This window comes from Ornithorhynchus anatinus, chromosome 7 (assembly GCF_004115215.2).
Source record: "Ornithorhynchus anatinus isolate Pmale09 chromosome 7, mOrnAna1.pri.v4, whole genome shotgun sequence".
NCBI lineage: Eukaryota > Metazoa > Chordata > Mammalia > Monotremata > Ornithorhynchidae > Ornithorhynchus > Ornithorhynchus anatinus.
This window is the reverse complement of record NC_041734.1, coordinates 58,303,306-58,321,184: the sequence shown is the minus strand read 5'-3', so window position 1 is coordinate 58,321,184 and position 17,879 is coordinate 58,303,306. Positions and strand designations below refer to the sequence as shown.

General features: G+C 51.0%; 1 protein-coding gene across 8 annotated transcripts in view; it reads right to left on the bottom strand.

Moving 5' to 3' along the window:
- PPP1R12B (protein phosphatase 1 regulatory subunit 12B) overlaps positions 1-17,879 on the bottom strand; it is a 245,567-nt gene that overhangs the window by 173,995 nt on the left and 53,693 nt on the right. For 7 of the 8 annotated variants that reach the window (XM_029068787.2, XM_029068781.2, XM_029068780.2 and 4 more), the window contains exons 2-4: positions 9,792-9,922; positions 4,777-4,895; positions 2,309-2,468 (exon numbers count right to left, since the gene is read on the bottom strand). In XM_029068787.2, coding sequence (XP_028924620.1) covers positions 2,309-2,468; positions 4,777-4,895; positions 9,792-9,922 — 410 coding nt within the window. Of the gene's footprint in view, positions 1-2,308; positions 2,469-4,776; positions 4,896-9,791; positions 9,923-15,130; positions 15,155-17,879 lie in introns of those variants that run through there. The other variant, XM_029068786.1, reaches the window with a different exon arrangement.

Genomic DNA, 17,879 nt, shown 5'->3' with positions numbered 1-17,879 from the left:
CCAGCCCTCTTCGGCCCTGCTCCGTTTCATTCCTGCTCTGTCCTGTTCACTCAATAGTATTTATTGAGCGCTTACTATGTGCAGCGCACTGTACTAAGCGCTTGGAATGTACAAATCGGCAACAGATAGAGACGGTCCCTGTCCTTTGACGGGCTTCCGGTCTAATCGGGGGAGACGGACAGACGAGAACAATGGCAATAAACAGAATCGAGGGGAAGAACATCTCATTTAAACAGCAGCAAATAAATAGAATCAAGGCGATGTACATCTCATTAACAAAATAGATAGGGTAATGAAGATATATACAGTCGAGAGGATGAGTACAGTGCTGAGGGGATGGGATGGGAGAGGGGGAAGGAAAGAGGGGAGAAGAGGGTTAGGCTGCGGAGAGGTGAAGGGGGGGGGTAGAGGGAGCAGGGGAAAGGGGAGCTCGGTCCGGGAAGGCCTCTTGGAGGAGGTGAGCTTTAAGTAGGGTTTTGAAGAGGGGAAGAGAATTAGATTGTCGGAGGTGAGGAGGGAGGGCGTTCCGGGAGCGCGGGAGGACGTGGCCCGGGGGTCGACGGCGGGACGGGCGAGAACGGGGGACGGCGAGGAGGCGGGCGGCGGAGGAGCGGAGCGTGCGGGGTGGGCGGTGGAAAGAGAGAAGGGAGGAGAGGTAGGAAGGGGCGAGGTGATGGAGAGCCTTGAAGCCTGTCCTGAGCGGTTTTCCAGCCACCTGCACCCTGAACTTGGCATCCTCTTCTCTCTCGCTCTCCCGTGCCTCACTTTCGGAAAGAATTTTTAAACCCACCTTAGGCTACCTGGACGGCCAGCACTGCTTCAAGTCACCCACCACCGGAAGCCACCGGAATCCTCACTGAGGCTGTTGCGAGCCACGAGAGCCCTCCCCAGTACCGTTGCCGCTGCTGGTTATCACGGGAGTCCTCCCCGGGGCCGGTGAAAGCCACGAGAGCCCACCCTCCCCCCCGGTTCCCCCTCAGAGCCCCACCACCCCTTGAAAATGGAGGCTGAGAACCACATGGAGGAGGCACCAGGATGGGCCGGAAGGACACGAAGAGAAGGGGAGGGGAATGGAGCTGACCAGCCTTGCGGCAACGAGAATTAAGACCAGAAAAACGAGCCCGCTCCTGGATCGAGGAGCTGGGGATTCATGGGAGGAAGGGGCCCAGTTTGAGGAATGGAGGGACAAGGAAGACCGTAGGATCAGGGGAGGGGAATGATCACGGCAGAGGGGTATTTACCGTAAAAGTTTTACTTACCTTTCAAGGCCCGAGCAACCTGACCGGGTAAATTCTCAAACGGAACCTAATGAATCGCAGGCAAATCCGTGGGGAAAATGCACCCCACGACACGGCCACATTTTAGGGGACCATACGAATAATTATAACTGTGGTATCTGTTCAGCACGTATGTGCCAGGCACCGCACTAAGAGCTGGGGTGGATACAAACAAATCGGGTTGGACTCAGTCCCTGTCCCACACGGGGGTTCACGGTCTCAATCAGAGGTCGTGGGTTCTAATCCCGGCTCCGCCGTTTGTCAGCTGTGTGACGCTGGGCAAGTCACTTCACTTCTCTGTGCCTCAGTTACCTCATCTGTAAAATGGGGATGAGGACGGTGAGCCCCATGTGGGACAACCTGATTACCTTGTACCTACCCCGGCGCTTCGAACAGTGCTTGGCACGTCGTAAGCGCTTAACGAATACCGACATTAACATTATTAACCCCCATTTTCAGTCGAGGCAACTGAGGCACAAAGAAGTGAAGTGACTTGCCTAAGGTCCGCAGCAGACGAGCGACGGAGCCGGAATTAGAACCCAGGTCCTTCTGACTCCCAAGCCCGTGTTCTACCCACTAGACCACGCTGCTTCTCTTCTTAAGTCTGCTCCGTGGCCTATACCTACACTTAAATTTGCAATCCAGAATTCAAAGGCTGGAAGGAACCCTGAGTCGTCCCCTAGAATAATAATAATAATAATGTTGGTATTTGTTAAGCGCTTACTATGCGCAGAGCACTGTTTTAAGCGCTGGGGTAGATACAGGGTAATCGGATTGTCCCATGGGAGGCTCGCCGTCTTAATCGCCATTTTACAGATGAGGGAACTGAGGCACAGAGAAGTTAAGTGACCTGCCCACAGTCACACAGCTGACAAGCAGCAGAGCCGGGATTGGAACCCATGACCTCCCAAGCCCGGGCTCTTTCCACTGAGCCACGCTGCTTCTGCCATCTCTGCACCCACGACAGAGACGTGCTCCGACCGGATAAACTCTGAGTCACAAACCTCACCGCCAAGGCCAGGGGAGCTCACCTGAGAACCTCCGAATAACCCTTAGCAGCAGCCACGTGGAGGGCCGTGGCACCCGATCGAGCCTGTTTCACGTCTTCGATTTTCCCGCTGTTGAGCCACTGGCGGGCATCCTGCAGCATCTGCTGCTCTTCCTCCTTCCGCGACTGCTCCAGGTCGACGCCTACCGAAATCCAACACCCCAACGTGTGAGGAGGAGAAGGCCACCGAAGGGAGAGCTGGCGGGGGGGGTTTTCTTACGTTAAAAAATCGCCTATACATAACTGCAAACACAGGTTCGGTCACCGTGATGGAACTGCTTTAAAATGCTCTCCAACTGAAATGCCGAGGTGATTTAACCTCGCCCGAGGGCCCGGACCTTTTTTTTTACGGTATCCGGAACGAGCTTTTTAGGTGCCAGGCACTGTATTGAGCTTTGGGGTGGACGCAAGCTAAGCGGGGTGGACGCAGTCTACGCTCCACATGGGGCTCACGCTCCGCATGGGGCTCATTTTACAGATGAGGTAACTCGGGAACAGAGAAGCGGAGCGGCTTGCTCAAGGTCACACAGCAGACAAGCGGCGGAGGCGGAATCGGAACCCAGATCCTTCAGGTTCCCGGACCCGCGCTCTCTCCACTGGGCAACGCTGCTGCTCCACCCCAGGTGTCACTGAATCCGACAGTTCACTGTGGGCAGGGAACGTGTCTACTAACTCTGTTGCACTGGACTCTCCCAAGCGATTAGTACACTGCTCTGCACAGAGTAAATGCTCAATAAAGGCCCTCGATGGTGATGATGAGGCTGGAAGCACACACTCCATTGAGATCCGAGAAATACAGAGAGGGAAACTCTACTTGAAGGTAGGGCCCACAGAGATAATCTTGCCTTAATCCAGCAGAAATCCACTACGATTTTATCAAAGAAATACAGGTGGAGCAAGGGGAAACCAGAAACTTGGTTCGGGATCTTCCTGAGGACCAAGGCAAGTATCTCCTCCTATTGTCATTTCCCGAAACCTGGTCACATAAGTAAGGAATGGGCCTGCAAGGGGGAGCTACGCTCCACTGACCCATAACTCCAGAATATTAAGCTCTGCCACGATGAATCACACTGACTTCGAGATATTCCATTATCAAGGGAATTCTGTCGAACTCCGAAAACGTTGCACCGGGGACATCGTACGGAGTCTTCGGGGAAGATTCCTTCGGTATTTCAAATCTCAGACATAAATACGCCCTCAGTTCTGCCGGAATGCATGTTTCCCTTTGACATTTTGGAGAGCACGTGACTGCAGAAGTAGGGACCGGTCTTCCTACACGTGTCCGTCTGGCTACATCGGGACGTGATGTCGGCAGAAACGGCCGTGGGCAGGTTTCAGCAAGAACCCGGCCCCCGCGTTAGAGGAGAACTGGGTCTAAGACAGCAGGGGTACCGACTCCGTAGGCCCATCAACCACCCCGCGGGATAGGCACTGAAGGGGCAAAGCCAGGGCTTCGCCCCTACAACTTCGGGGCAGTTGAGCGGCCAGAGAAAGCTCGCTCTGCCCGCTGTAGCCGGAACGCGGTCGAGGCTGGAGCCTCCTCCACCACCGTGGCTGTCCTTCGGGTTTCTCCCTCCCGTATCAGGCTCCGAGGCCAGACCGGAAAGCCCTCTCACCCTCTCTGGCCTCGGTTCCCCACGAGGACAAGCTGGGCACCTCTTCCTGCCTCACCCCTGATCCACCCAACTAGCCCGGGGACTCTGCAAAGGGCCCGCGCGGGTCAGCGTCCGAAGCTGTGGCGGAGGCCATTTAAACCTCGCGAGACCGCCCGGCGACCCAGACCAATGCACGGAGGGGAGACGGGAGCCCCGCAGAATCCGAAACAATCACTGCAAGCGCTCCGGAGCCCCAATTCTCCACTTCGCTCCCAAGGCGCTCCCCTAGGCGGTCTGAACAGGCAGACGGCTCATCCCCCTGGGGCTCCTCTGCTCCGGCCCCAGAGCCTGGTCGGGGTGAGAAAAACTTCAGCGGAGGAAGAGGAGACTGCACGGCAGGGAGGCTGCGGGAGGCAGGGTGGAACAGAGGGCGAGAAGGACAGGCTTCGGAGAGATAAGAGGCCAGAAGGCCGCCATGTGGGGACTTGACGGCCCTGACTGAGAACTCTCGGGTCTCGTCAGAGATGTGGGATGAGCGAGGATGGGAGTCCCATACAAAGACCCACGAGGGCAAATCCCCCTACCATCCTGGCCGTCTGTGGTCTTGGGAGGTCAGAATGGCATCTGGCCCTTTTCGGCTCGAGTCCTGAACAGGACCCAAAAGGTACATCTGGGACATCTGGTAATTAGTCACTAAGCTGACACCACGATCCAACCCCCCTCTATCCTACCGAATTGGAAATCCTCCCTACGAGGGAGGGTATCACGTCTACAAAAGGTCTGAAGGTGTGCATTACCCTCATGGCCGTTCCTTTAATCTCCGAGCCCTTCAATGCTCACCACCAAACTGGGTTACCTTGCTTCTTCACTTGCTCCAGGAGTAGGTCCTTCATAGCTGCTTCTTCTGCAAGGTCAGAAGGGACTTCGCCTTCACTATTCACAGCAGCTACGCTGGCTCCGTGGTTTAGAAAATACCTGGACAGACAAGACCCAGGGAGCAGTGTTACTCCGGACAGTCTGAGCTCGATTTTCACTGACGCGCCAGAGACCGGAGCAAGATGGGATTTCCGAAAAGTCCCCGAGTCGTGGCATTCCTCAGCCCGACCGACGATCCAGCATGCCAGGGTTCTGACTCTGACGGTGGCACCGAAAGACGCTCGAAGGGACGACGCGATGACTGAACCCGTTCGCTTCCATCCCCCGGTTGAGGGCAGACGTTCCACTATCCCTAATAATAATTCACCCTGATAATTCACCGTGGACGTATTACCCCTAAATCTATGTAAAGGCTTCTCGGGCCTTGTAACTTTTCCAATTTTCCTCCCTCGTTTTGGTCGCCTTGTCCATTAATTTACCCAAACGTTTTATGAACCTATATTTTTGGCCTCTACAACTTTCCACGGATGAAAATTTCGACCAGGCACTCTACTAAGCGCTTGGGGTTGAGACGAGTTATTCGGGCCGGACACCGTTCATGTCCCCACATTGGGCTCACATTCTTCCTCCCCATTTTTTCGGATGAGGTAACCGAGACACAGAGAAGTTAAGTGACTTTCCCTCAGTCAGGAGGCAGACTAGTGACGGAGCTGGGATTAGAACCCAGGTCCTTCTGACACCCGGGCCCGCGGTCTACCCTGCTCTAAATAATGATGATAATTTTGATACTTTTTAAGCACTTACACTGGTCTAAGTGTTGGGGCAGATACAAGTTAATCCTGTCGGATACAGTCCCCGTCCCCACATTGGGCTCGCACTCTTCATCCCCATTTTTTCAGATGAGGTAAACTGAGGAAGAGCAAAGTTAAGTGATTTGCCCAAGGTCATACAGCAGACATGTGGCGGAGCTGGGATTAGAACCCAGGTCCATCTGGCTCCCAAGCCAGTGCTCTATCCACTAAGCCACACTACTTCTCAATTTTGCTAGTATTATGTTATCTTGAACGCAATGTTGCTGCCAACGAGGAGAAGCAAGTATGTGTAGGGGGTACATTTTTCTTCCTCTTTGGTGATTATGGATGAGCCCTAGCGAGCTTGACTACCACTTTCATACACACACACACCCCCACACACATACAAATTAGTGCATTACTGAGATAACCTGGGCAGGGTCTCAATGCATTAGCAAGCCTCCTGATTGTTGACTGCTACGCTTCTTTTGAGCAGGACACGCATCAACCAACTCTATTGTATTTAACTTTCCCAAGGGCTTAGTCCAGTGTTCTGCACGCAGTAAGCACTCAATAAATACGACTGATGGACTGAATAGGGTTTCTGGGATAAGCAAGACCCCAAAGAACACAAAAAACATAGGTCCAGCCAGTGCTGCATAATAATAATAATAATAATAAATAATGATGGTATTCAAGTGCTTACTATGTGCAGAGCACTGTTCTACAGGATAATCAGATTGTCCCACGTGGGGCTCACATTTTTTTAATCCCCATTTTTGCAGATGAGGTAACTGAGGCACAGGGAAGTTAAGTGACTTGCCCAAGGTCACACAGCAGACAAGTGGCGGAGCCGGGATTAGAACCAACGACCTCTGACTCCCAAGCCCAGGCTCTCTCCACTAAGCCACGCTGCCTGCCGGCAAAAGAAGTGACTACTCGGATTTGGAGTGGCCCATTTGCCTTCCTGAAACAGTCACGGAAAAGTCAAGGGCCATCCTCTTCCTCATTTACCTTTCTCCGACCCACCCATTTCTATGGCGCCTGGGGACTCGGATCCTGCCAGAAAACCAGTGAAACTCCTATAATCAGCCAGCCGATCATATTTACTGAGCTCTTACTGTGTGCAGAGCCCTGGACTAAGCACTCGGGAGTACGCTATACCAATAACCGGTACAATAATAAACAGCAACAGTAAACAATCCTGCAATACTACCGGAAACAAAACTTTGGGCTTTAAGCTGGCACTTCCACTTGAAAAAGCACATCTCCTATCAGCCTGTGAAGCCTTGTCCACCCTTTCTTCTGAGACACTCATAAAGACATCCAAAAGCAATCAGCATAATAAATACGGCCTCGGGAAGCAATCTCATTGCCGATTTTGTCATTTCGACGGTTTCCGTTTCAGCAAGGGAAAATCAAAATACGTTTAGGAACACCGGCTCTGAATGCATTCCAATAAACCGGAAAGCCACAGGCTGAATTCTGGAAAGCCACAGGCTGAATTCTGGAAAGCCACAGGCTGAATTCTGTACCCTTGGGCTGGTCTGCCTCATTCGGGATAACCACTTACTTGGAATGAGAAGGGTTTGCCTTTGAGTTATCTATCGCTAATCATGAACTTAAATTAGGGAGGAAGAGAAAGAGAAGAGACAGAAAAGACCACCTCAAAATGTACCTCTGCCTTTTCACAAGTCTATGTACACCACGCAAAGGAAGAAGGTGGTCATCGGGGAATTGCAAATGAATAAAACGAGCTTAAAGGCCATCTTTAAAGAGAAAGCTGAAGGAAAAAAGTTGAATTTTCACTCTTCCCCACCCTTTAAAGAGGTGTCGATTTAAACTTTACACTCTTATTAATAGAGTCACACATCTTTCAAACAAGAACTAAGTACCCTGAAAAAAAATTACACGGAAAGCTTTACATAAACCATGACTGATTTATATTCACCAAATCAGTTATCTGTACCAAAGGGTGGTTTGTTTTTTTCCTAAAAGTTGGCCCCAAATAAACAAACAATATTGATCAGGATGTCTGTCATAAGAACGGATGAAAGGATGGAAAATTCACTACAATTCTGCAAGATATCTAGGGTGACTGGGGGAAGGACAGCCTTGACTATAACTATTCACCCGGGCTTAGTAACAATCTAGGCAAGGAATGGACTCTAGGCAAGGAATGGCACAAAATTCATTCATTTTGGTATCCGTGTTCGTCTCAGGTAAGACTTAAACTTGTTGGGTTTTGTTTTTTTCTGTTATAAATTGGCAGATAAACTTTCTCTTACTTATTTGGAAGACTTCCCCAAAACGATTCAGGTAACCAGGGAGTCTTCTGTTGCTTAGTTTAAAAAAGCCACTGGGGCCGTTCTAAGAGTGGGAATCGAGAATGCCTGCTTAAAATCTCCCTTTGTGCTCAGTTTCCCTAAGGAAAAGGAGAAAAGAAGGGACTTGAAGGAGGATGCCAGTAGAACTGTTCCCAATTCTGAGCATGCACTCACTAGGTCTGTGGGAAGAAAAACCGTAAGGACGAAAGGTGGCTAAATGAAAAAAAAATTGGCCGCTCAAAATCACTTTATATGCCCTCTGACCAAGAAAAATAGACTCTTCTTTGGAATAGCGATGAGAGTATACAGTGAATAAATGAGAATTGACCAAATTCTTACTAGAATTCAGTATCTAAAGGCAATGCAACATCGGGAGCTGGCATCCCGTGGGCACTCCAGAGAATCAAAGGACTGAAGCTATCCCTGCCAGACTGGAAACTCTAAAAGGGTGATGGAGAGGTGGCTGATTTTCACTCAAGTGGAACAGAGTGAAGGACCCAAGAGTGAAGAAAAACCTATTGTTGATTTGTTTGTCTTGGGTACCATCCAATCCCCTTGGCAGACCAAGCAGTCCGGCCAAACCTGACCGGGGCGGCCCAACCGTTCACCGACTCCAACTCTCTTTTTCTTCGGCTCCCTCCTTCGCGGCCCCCAAGTCACCCTCCCTAATACGGCAGAAAACCCAGCGTCACAGCAAATCCCCCGACACACTTGAGCAAATAGGATTGCGTGAAGAAGGAATACCAGACCCTGATTTGGTTCAAAGAAGCCTTCTCCCGCTTACACTCTGAACGAGAAGCATGCAACAGTTCTAATAACTGACATCTATGGTAGTTGTCAAGCACTCACAACGTGCCAGGCACTGTACTACGAGCTGGTCCACTGACCCCCCACACGGGGCTCCCAGTTTTGATCCTTATTTTACGGATGAGGGAAGCACGGAGAATTTAAGTGGCTTGCGCAAGGTCACACGGCAGGCGAGTGGAGGAGCCGGGATTAGAACCCGGGTCTTCCGATTCTCCGGTCCATGGCCTTTCCACTGGGCCACACTGCTTCATCTAATTCCCCCAGAAATGTACCGTCCAACCTCATTTGCCTATATCTACACCAGCACTTAGTAGAATGCCAGGCACATAGGAGTCCCCCGCGGGGCTGACGGTCTAAATAGATGAGAACACCGAAGCACGGGGAGGTTAAGTGACCTGCCCTGGGTCACGCAACAGATAAGTGACAGAGACGGGACCGGAACCCAGGTCTTCTGATTCCCAGACCCACGCCCCGTCCACTGGGCCACACTGCTTTCCGGCAATAAATAACACAGTATAATTCAAATCATACCAGAGGGACCCTCAGAGAATCCCGGTGACATTCAAACTGCCCATTTTCTTTTTCAGTGTGGAATCTACTTAATCACGGACGGACTGAACGTGTGCTCCCTTGCAAGGAGTTGGGGTTCTCCCATTTCGAAAGCGATCACTTCCAACGGTGAAAGCTCTGCTCCCCGGGAAAATCACCCCCTGGGTCGGATTCTCCGGCAGCAAGACTGGACCCAGTTAGGCACCGCGTAGGGGAGTGGCTGCTAAATGGGTTCAGTGCTGCTCAAACCTACTTGCCTTAATTTCCTCCCTGAAGTCCTTCAGGACAATGAGCTTGGAACCAGAGGAGCCCTTGAAAAGAGAATCAGCCCAGTGCCCGAGTCCTTTCCGACCAGGCTGTGGACGGTGTTTTGTCCCTCTGAACCAAAGGGAACGCGTGCTCAGGACCTTAGCTCCTTGTGGTTCGCGGGGGTCTGGGCCGCTCGCGTCCTGGGGGCTAGGAGTGGAGGGGGAGTTGGGGCTCGGGCCGAGACAAAGCATGACATGCTGAAACTCACTCACTCTGCTAGGTTAAGATAACCACAGGAAGCCACCGCATGAAGGGGAGTCCATCCCTCATTATCTTGCTGGTTTACATTGGCTCGATTCTCCACTAGGAACTTCACCATGTCCAGGTTCTCATCGATGCAGGCCTAGAGAGAGAATTTTTAAGCAAAGAGTAAACTTCCATTGGCTACGTCCTGGCTCGGGCGCTAGCGCCCTGGCCCCTCACGCCTTACCCTCCCCGCCTCTCCGAAGTGGTTTTACCATGCTCCTCCCCAGTCCCTACTCCTTGAGTAAGGCCAGGAGTGGAAATCAAGTAATCGGTCGATGTTTTTTATTGTGCGGAGCACTGTACCGAGCACTTGGGAGAGTCCAGTACAAGTCCCGCCCGCGTGACCTCGGGTTCCCCACTGGAAGGGGGCGCGAATGCTCGGACTCCACGAGAGCCCCGTACGCTGCACGTTTAAAGTGAGGTACTGACATCCAAACCGGGGTCAAGTTCAGCTTCCTCGAAACCTAGGAAAATCAAACATAATCCGCTTTCCTTTCTCACACGGTGCCAGGTTTATTTGATTATCTAAACTATTATTTTTTGCCTCGGGGAGGGGAGGGTTGGGGATAATTGGCTTCTTTCTGCTGTGGGACATTCTGATGAGATGAAAAAAATCAGAAGACATTAGAAAAATATTGTGCGTTCTGAAGTCAAAGCACGGTAAGAAACTCATTATCAGCAAAATGTAGAACAGAACATCCCGTGGGAGCTTTAAATATATTCTCTTTGCCGTTACCAATAGCTATCTTCACAATTGCCTCGAATCTGAGTTATCAGACCTAGGGAAAATTTATTTTCAGGTTACTACACCGAAAACCCTGACTGATAAAACATGGGGCAAGCAGCTGTGCATCTGAGATTTAAAACAAAATGAGTTTGGTTTTGGTTTTTTTTTAATGTATCTAGCTATTTGGACAGACAGAGAGCTGGGTACAGATTCACATATACACCCCGATAAAAGAAAATAATCACTGCAAAAGAATGTGGTGGGAATACCATGCCCAGATGCAGAAAAGCAGGAACGGATCAACCTACGGCAGAGGGTTGGTGGTGGGGCGGTCACCGAGAGATAGAGGGCAAAGGGAGTTGAATCTGGTGGAGAAGGCAGAGGCTCATGTGATGGGAGGGTTGGAAGGGAGGTGGGAAAGGATCTGCTAGCCTGGGTCAGGTTAAGTGGGTCCGGAGGCCGGAGGTTAATGGAGGAGAGGACGGCCTTTAAAGCCTAGCGAGGGGGTGAGGGGACAAGTTCAAAAGTTTTTCATGGGTGGTTTTGGTTTTTTTTTAATGGCATTTGCTGTGGTTTTTTTTTTTACTTTCTTATGGTATTTAATAATAATAACGTTGGTATTTGTTAAGCGCTTACTATGTGCCGAGCACTGTTCCAAGCGCTGGGGTAGATACAGGGTAATCAGGTTGGTTGTCCCACGTGAGGCTCACAGTAAATCCCCATCTTACAGATGAGGTAAGTGAGGCACCGAGAAGTTAAGGGACTCGCCCACAGTCACACAGCTGACGAGTGGCAGAGCCGGGATTTGAACCCAAGACCTCTGACTCCCAAGCTCGGGTTCTTTCCACTGAGCCACGCTGCTTCTCTATTTAAGCGCTTACAATGTGCCAAGCACCGTACTAAGCGCTGAGGTGGATACTAAGCTAATCAGGTTGGATACAGCCCCCGTCCCACATGGGGCTTTTAGTCTAAGTCGGAGGGAGGACAGATATTTGATCCCCATTTAACAGATGAGGAAACTGAGGCCAAGAGAAGTGAAATGACTCGCCCGTGGTCACCCGGAAGACAAGTGGTGGAGCCGGGCTCAGAACCCACGTCCCCTGACTCCCAGGCCCAGGCTTCTTCCACTAGTCGATCGTATTTACTGAGTGCTTACTGTGTGCAGAGCACTGTACTAAGCGCTTGGGAGAGTGCGATACAACAATAACCAGATGCATTCCCTGCCCACGGCGAGCTTACGGTCTAGAGGGAAAGGACCGGGGCAGCAGCGGCCACCCGCGGCTGCCATGTTGGTGGGAAATGCGAACCGGCGCACCCCGAACCTCACAGCGGGGAAGAAGGGTCACGACGGGCTGGCCAGCGACTGGCCTCCCCTGAGAAAAGCGCCGCTAGCCCACGCTGGTTGTGGTCTGATAGGGGCAGGTCAGACCTGGCGAGGTTAGAGGGGGAGCACCGCCTAGTGCCGATGATACAAACTAATAGGAGTCCACACCGACGCACAGTAGAAGTGGGGTGCTGCTGGAGGTCAACAGGGTGAGTAGGGTGTAGAAGTGGGGATCCTTGGGGAATGTCAACGGAGAGGGAAAGGATCACAAGATACGCTCCCACCTCTTCTAAGAAGCGATCAACGGAAACCCGATTCTTCCGGGGTCCAGAGGTTAAGAACGACGGGTTAAAGCTAGAGAACTCAAAAGCTGCCAGAGGGAGTGGATTTTAAACGGCGAAACGCAAATCCGCATCGATTGGGAAAGTGGAAAACGATATTCAACTGATAAAGAAGGGCCAGGATTTGAGGCTACTGGTCCGTATGTGACTTCGTGCAGGCTGGGGTTTGGCGAGAAGTTGAGGTCTTAAGATGGCGGATTGAGAAGTGCTTAGTACGGTGCTCTGCACACGGTCAGCACTCAATAAATACGACTGAATGAACTGAATGAACGAATCCCTCTTCTGATTAGCCTGGCTTGGGGCAGAAGCCTGCAAATGAGATCCTGAGACACAATGGCTAAGAGCAGGTGAGACGACCACTTGTTCTAAATAAGTTTCGGAGTCTACCTCCGGGAGAAAGGGGTCTGGACCACATGACTTTGGGTTTCTTTTCAGCTCCAGGATTTAATCACTCAATTGAATTAACTGAGGGCTTACTGTGCGCAGAGCACAGGACTATCAATCGACCGATCGTGCTGACCGAGCCTTTACTGTGTGCAGAGCATTGTACTAAGTGCTCGGGAGCGTACAATAATGTGCAGAGCACTGTACTAAGTGCATGGGAGAGTACAATAATGTAAGAAACACTCTCTCCCCGAAACAAACTTACAGTGTAGAGAGTCTAGCACTTAGGAGAGTACAATAGAACAGAGAAGGCAGAGTTGGTAGACATGTTCCCTGCTTGCAGTGAGCTTACAGTCTAAGGATTCTAAGACTCCTGCCTAGAAGAGTTTTCCAAGACATTAGATCACCCTGACCAGGAGAGCGGTCGACTCTCTCTTTAAGACCACGGTGGATGAGATGGCCTGGGTGATCCTTGCCTAGAAGGAGGAAATGGAAGAGCAGCATGGCTTACTGGATAGAGCACGGGCCTGGGAGTCATCAGGACCTGGGTTCTAATCCCGGCTCCGCCCCCTGCCTGCTGTGTGACCTTGAGCAGGTCACTTAAATTCTCTGTGCTTCAGTTCCCTCACCTGCAACATGGGATTAAGACTGTGAGCCCCACGTGGGACACGGACTGCGTCCAACCTGATTAGCTTTTATCTACTCCAGCGCTTAGTACGGCCCCCGGTACACAGTAAGCGCTTAACAAATTGTCCTGTCTTAAGCCGAGTTTCCTGCGCTGTGGAACCACAGACACAACTCTCTCAGAACACACTGCTCTCCATCTGCAATCGTTCCGGTAGTGGATCCATAGAGTTTTCCTGGTAAAAATATGGAAGTGGTTTACCACTGCTGCCCTCCGCGCGGTAAACTCGAATCTCCACCCTCGATTCCCTCCCGAGCCGTTGCTGCCCAGCACGGGTGAGTTTTGACTTGTAGCAGATCGCCTTCCTCTCGCTAGCCACTGCCCGCTCTAGGAATGGAACGGACGGGCCCCTGATTGACTCTCCCTCCCGTAGCCGAGACTGGTAGACCACTGGAAACTCTCCAGGTGCCACCCTGAGAGGGGAGCTTAAACGCCATAAAAAAACAACAACCTTGCCAGCCTAGTTTGAGACGTCTAGCTGAAATACAGCAAATGTCAGAGTGTGTCGCAGCTAGAAGTTGTGAGAGGGCAGCTCAGGGTTTTGCACCCTCCCATTCTAAACATTAATACTCCAGTTACTTGTTGTCTCTCCCAGGATGACAAGCTTATCCCATGCCAGGGCTGAACCAGGAGCCCCTTGACAGAATCAATCGATGGTATTTACTGAGCATTTGGTAGAGTAAAATACAATAGAGTTGGTGCTTACTTTCCCTGCAGAAGGAGTATCTTTTCCAAGGGACTATTAAAAAAAAATCCTTAGCTTACTGCTGCTGAGAAGAGCAAAGAGTTTCACTATTAAAACAATAAAAATGTTAGTGTCCTACAAAACCAAACAGTCATATCTGAATGCACTTTCACGGGTAATATAATGTGGGCTTATTTACTTTAACAAATGTGAGCAGCTCAACAGAAAAGCAGGAAACCACAAAATCCTGGAGCAGGAAGGGATTTCAAAGAGTCATTTGGTCCAACCCCCTGCCTCCAGGCAGGTGTGAAAACCTAAATCATGCAGGTGTCTGGTTTTAACGTTCTGCAGGAGCGACAACCCTATAACCTCCTCTCAATCATCTGTCCCAGTATCTAATCCTCCTGACAGTCTTTCTCATGCTTAACCAAATGTCCTCAATGTAACATTTGAGATGGATTATGGTCCAGACTGTCAGCTCTTTGAGGGCAGGGATTGTGTCTACTTACCCTGTTGCGCTCTCCCGAGCACTGAATACCGTGCTCTGCACAGAGTAATAGCTCACTAAATATTATTGATTGATTGGCGGTTGGTTGGGTGCTGCCTGCCGCTTCAGCCCTTTCCTTCTAGACTGTAGGCAGGGAATGCGTCTGTTGATTCTCACATTGTACTCTCCCAAGAGTGTGGCACAGTGCTCCAGCGCTTAGAACAGTGCCTGGCATACAGTTAGCGCTTAAACAGATACCAACAATATTATTATTATACAGTAAGCACTCATTAAATACGATGGACTGACTGATTCCATCTTGTTCAGAACGGGAGAAAATGGAGACTGCAGCACGGCCTAGTGAATAGAGCACGGCCCTGGGAGTCAGAGGACCTGGGCTCTGGTCCCGGCTCCTCCACTTGTCTGCTGTGCGCCCTTGGGCAAGTCATTCAACTTCTCTGTCCCTCAGTTACCTGACCTGTAAAATGAAGATTAAGACTGTGAACTCCACGTGGGATATAAACTAGCGTCCAATTTTGATTAGCTTATATCTTCCCCAGACCTTAGTACAGTGCCTGGCTCAGAGTAAGCTGTCAATAAATAACATAAAAAAATAAAGCAGTTAAATCATCTCCATGCCTTCTTTTATCCTCTCGTCTAAGCAATACTAACCCTTCTCATCTTTCCTCAAGGAAGAAAGAAGCGTGCTATCATCGTGTACCGGGAAGAGCAATAAAACTTCCACGCCGTCCCTGATGGTGAAATGAAGCGCCTCTGATTTCTCAAAAAGGTCAGGTGCCCACACTCCTACCAAGAAGGAATGAGTGAGGATTGAGTGACAATGTTCATTCATGGGATCAGCTGCCATTCTGGGCCTTTGACATGGCAACCCAACTTCTCCCTTGGCTCTGAATGGGAGAGCTTCAGATGCTCGACTCAGAACACCTTCGGCAATGCCCAACGGTCATTTGAAAGAAGGTGCCGTCGAGGCGATTCGACTCTTTGCAACTGACAGCATCCAAATGTTCAAAGGAAGGAGTCACGCCTAGTCGGTTTCAATTTCAACCGAGAAAAGAAACCTACGTTTCTCACCCCGTTCTGCTCTCTGAGGCTCTTCCCCTCGGACCCTGGTCTCTTCCCCCCGCCACCACGCCCCTCCCCGCTTCTGTTCCCTCCCCCGTTTCACCTGTTTCAGCTTTTAGAGTCGGGATTTAGCAAGCTGAAAGCTTTCCGCTTGAGCTCTTTGCAGGCACTGAGTAAGTCCACCAAAGATACCGGCCTGGTGACCGGCTGACGGATACAGGTGGGAGGTGTGGAGGCCGCTCGGGCAGGGAGGAGAGCGGAAGAGACAAGAAGGTTGAGGGTGACGGGGAGACACGGACACTGACTTCCGCTGCCCCGCTGGCTCTCTGGTGCCTCCTCCACCTTCAGGATAGTCATCTTGGCTCGATGATAATAATCACGATGATGATAATAATAATAATGGCATTCGTTAAGCACTTACTATATGCCAAGTACTGTTCTAAACACTGGGGCAGCTATATGATTTTCGGGTCGACCACAATCCCTGTCCCACGTGGAGCTCAGAGTTTAAGTAGAGGGAGTAGGATTTAATCCCCATTTTACAGATGAGGAAGCTGAGGCACAGAGAAGTTCGACGACCGCCCAAGACCACACAGCAGGCAAGAGGCGGAACTGGGTTTAGAAACCCAGGTCCTCTCCCTTCCGGGCCCGTGCTCCGTCCCCTGGGCCCCTGCTTCCCCGATCTCGGCTGGGCCTGCCAGTCTCGTCCGCTCTCCCGGGCCGACTTCTGGATGAAGTAAGTGAGGCCGGGCTGCGGGTCTGAGGAGGATGCTGGCGGACCATAAGGGGAAGAAGGAAACCGGCCCGAACCAGGGCTATTTTCACCAGCCTCGATGTTCCGATAAATTGAGTTAAGACGGCCATTTGCCAGTTTTGTACCGGACAGCCCACTTTTCAGCTGATCTGTCCCCATCCCGTATGGCTACGGCCCCGGACAACTCTGCGTCTGGGACTTTAAGCGTCCGGCTTCCGTCAGTCTCGGCTCCTGCTACCGAGCTCCACAGCCTAGAAGCCTGGTTGCGTGCCCTCCATTTATTTTTTAATGGTGCGAGCTGGGTGCTTACTGTGTGTAGGCACTTTGCTGAGCGCTGGGGTAGATACAAGCTAATCAGTTTGGCTCACAGTCTTAAAACCCATTTTACAGATGAGGTAGCTGAGGCACAGAGAAGCAAAGTGACTTGCCTTAAGGTCACACAATGGACAAGTGGTGGAGCCAAAATTGGAACCCAGGTCCTTCCGACTTCTAGGCCTCTGCTTTATCCACTAGGCCACGCCGTTTCCTAAAAAGGGGGAAAAGATCCCGCATTCAAGCCCACGCCAAGCTGGCCCGGAGCCTCCCGAGCCATGTACCCTCCTCCCTGCTGGCCACCACCTCAGCTTCCAGCTGAGAGGCGCTCTCCGCAACGTGGCCTAGTGGAAAGAGAATGGGTCCGGAAGTCAGAGGACCTGGGTTCTATTCCTGCCTCCGCCACGTGTCTGCTGTGTGTCCAACTTGTTTATCTTGTATCCTCCCCGGCGCTTAGTACAGTGCCTGGCACTTGACAAAAAACACAATCATTACTATTAGTCTTGCATGGTGCTCTATGTCCCGGTTGAGTAACGGCGTAACCGGGGTTGGGTGGATTACAGTACTCACAGAATCTAATCGCCAATATACGTCACCCCCCCCCCCCCACACACACAACTTTAATAACGGTAGCACTGGGGCAACCATGACCACAACCCCAAAAGTGTGCACTTCTGGCTGAACTCGTTCCCCCAAGTCTCCTGAAACTAAGTGAAACTTTACTAAAACCTGGAAATTCTCTAAAAACATCTCCTCCTAAAAACCAAGTCCTAATTGAACTGCTTTTCCTCCTACTCTTTTTCATCTGGTTTGGTGATTCACTGAGTGACTGAATCAACGAATCATATTTACTGAGCACTTCTTGTTTGCAGAGCACTGTACTAAGCACTTGGGAGAGTACAGTATAACAGGGTTGGGTAGACACGTTCCCTGACCACAAAAAGCTTACAGTCTGGAAGTGGAGACAGACATTAATATGAGTAGATGTGTCCGTAGGTGCCGTGGGGCTGAGGGGGAGGTGAAGAAAGGGTGCAAATCCAAGTACAAGGGCAATCCAGAAGGAGCGGCAGAAGAGGAAATGAGGGCTTAGTTGGGGAAGACATTAAACAGAAACTCCTCACCGTAGGCTTTAAAGCACTCAATCAAGCACTCAATCACCTTCCTCACTCCTACCTTACCTCCCTGCTCTCCTATTACAACCCAGCCCACACACTTCACTCCTCCAACGCCAACCTACTCGCTGCACCTCAATCCCGTCTATCTCGCCGCCAA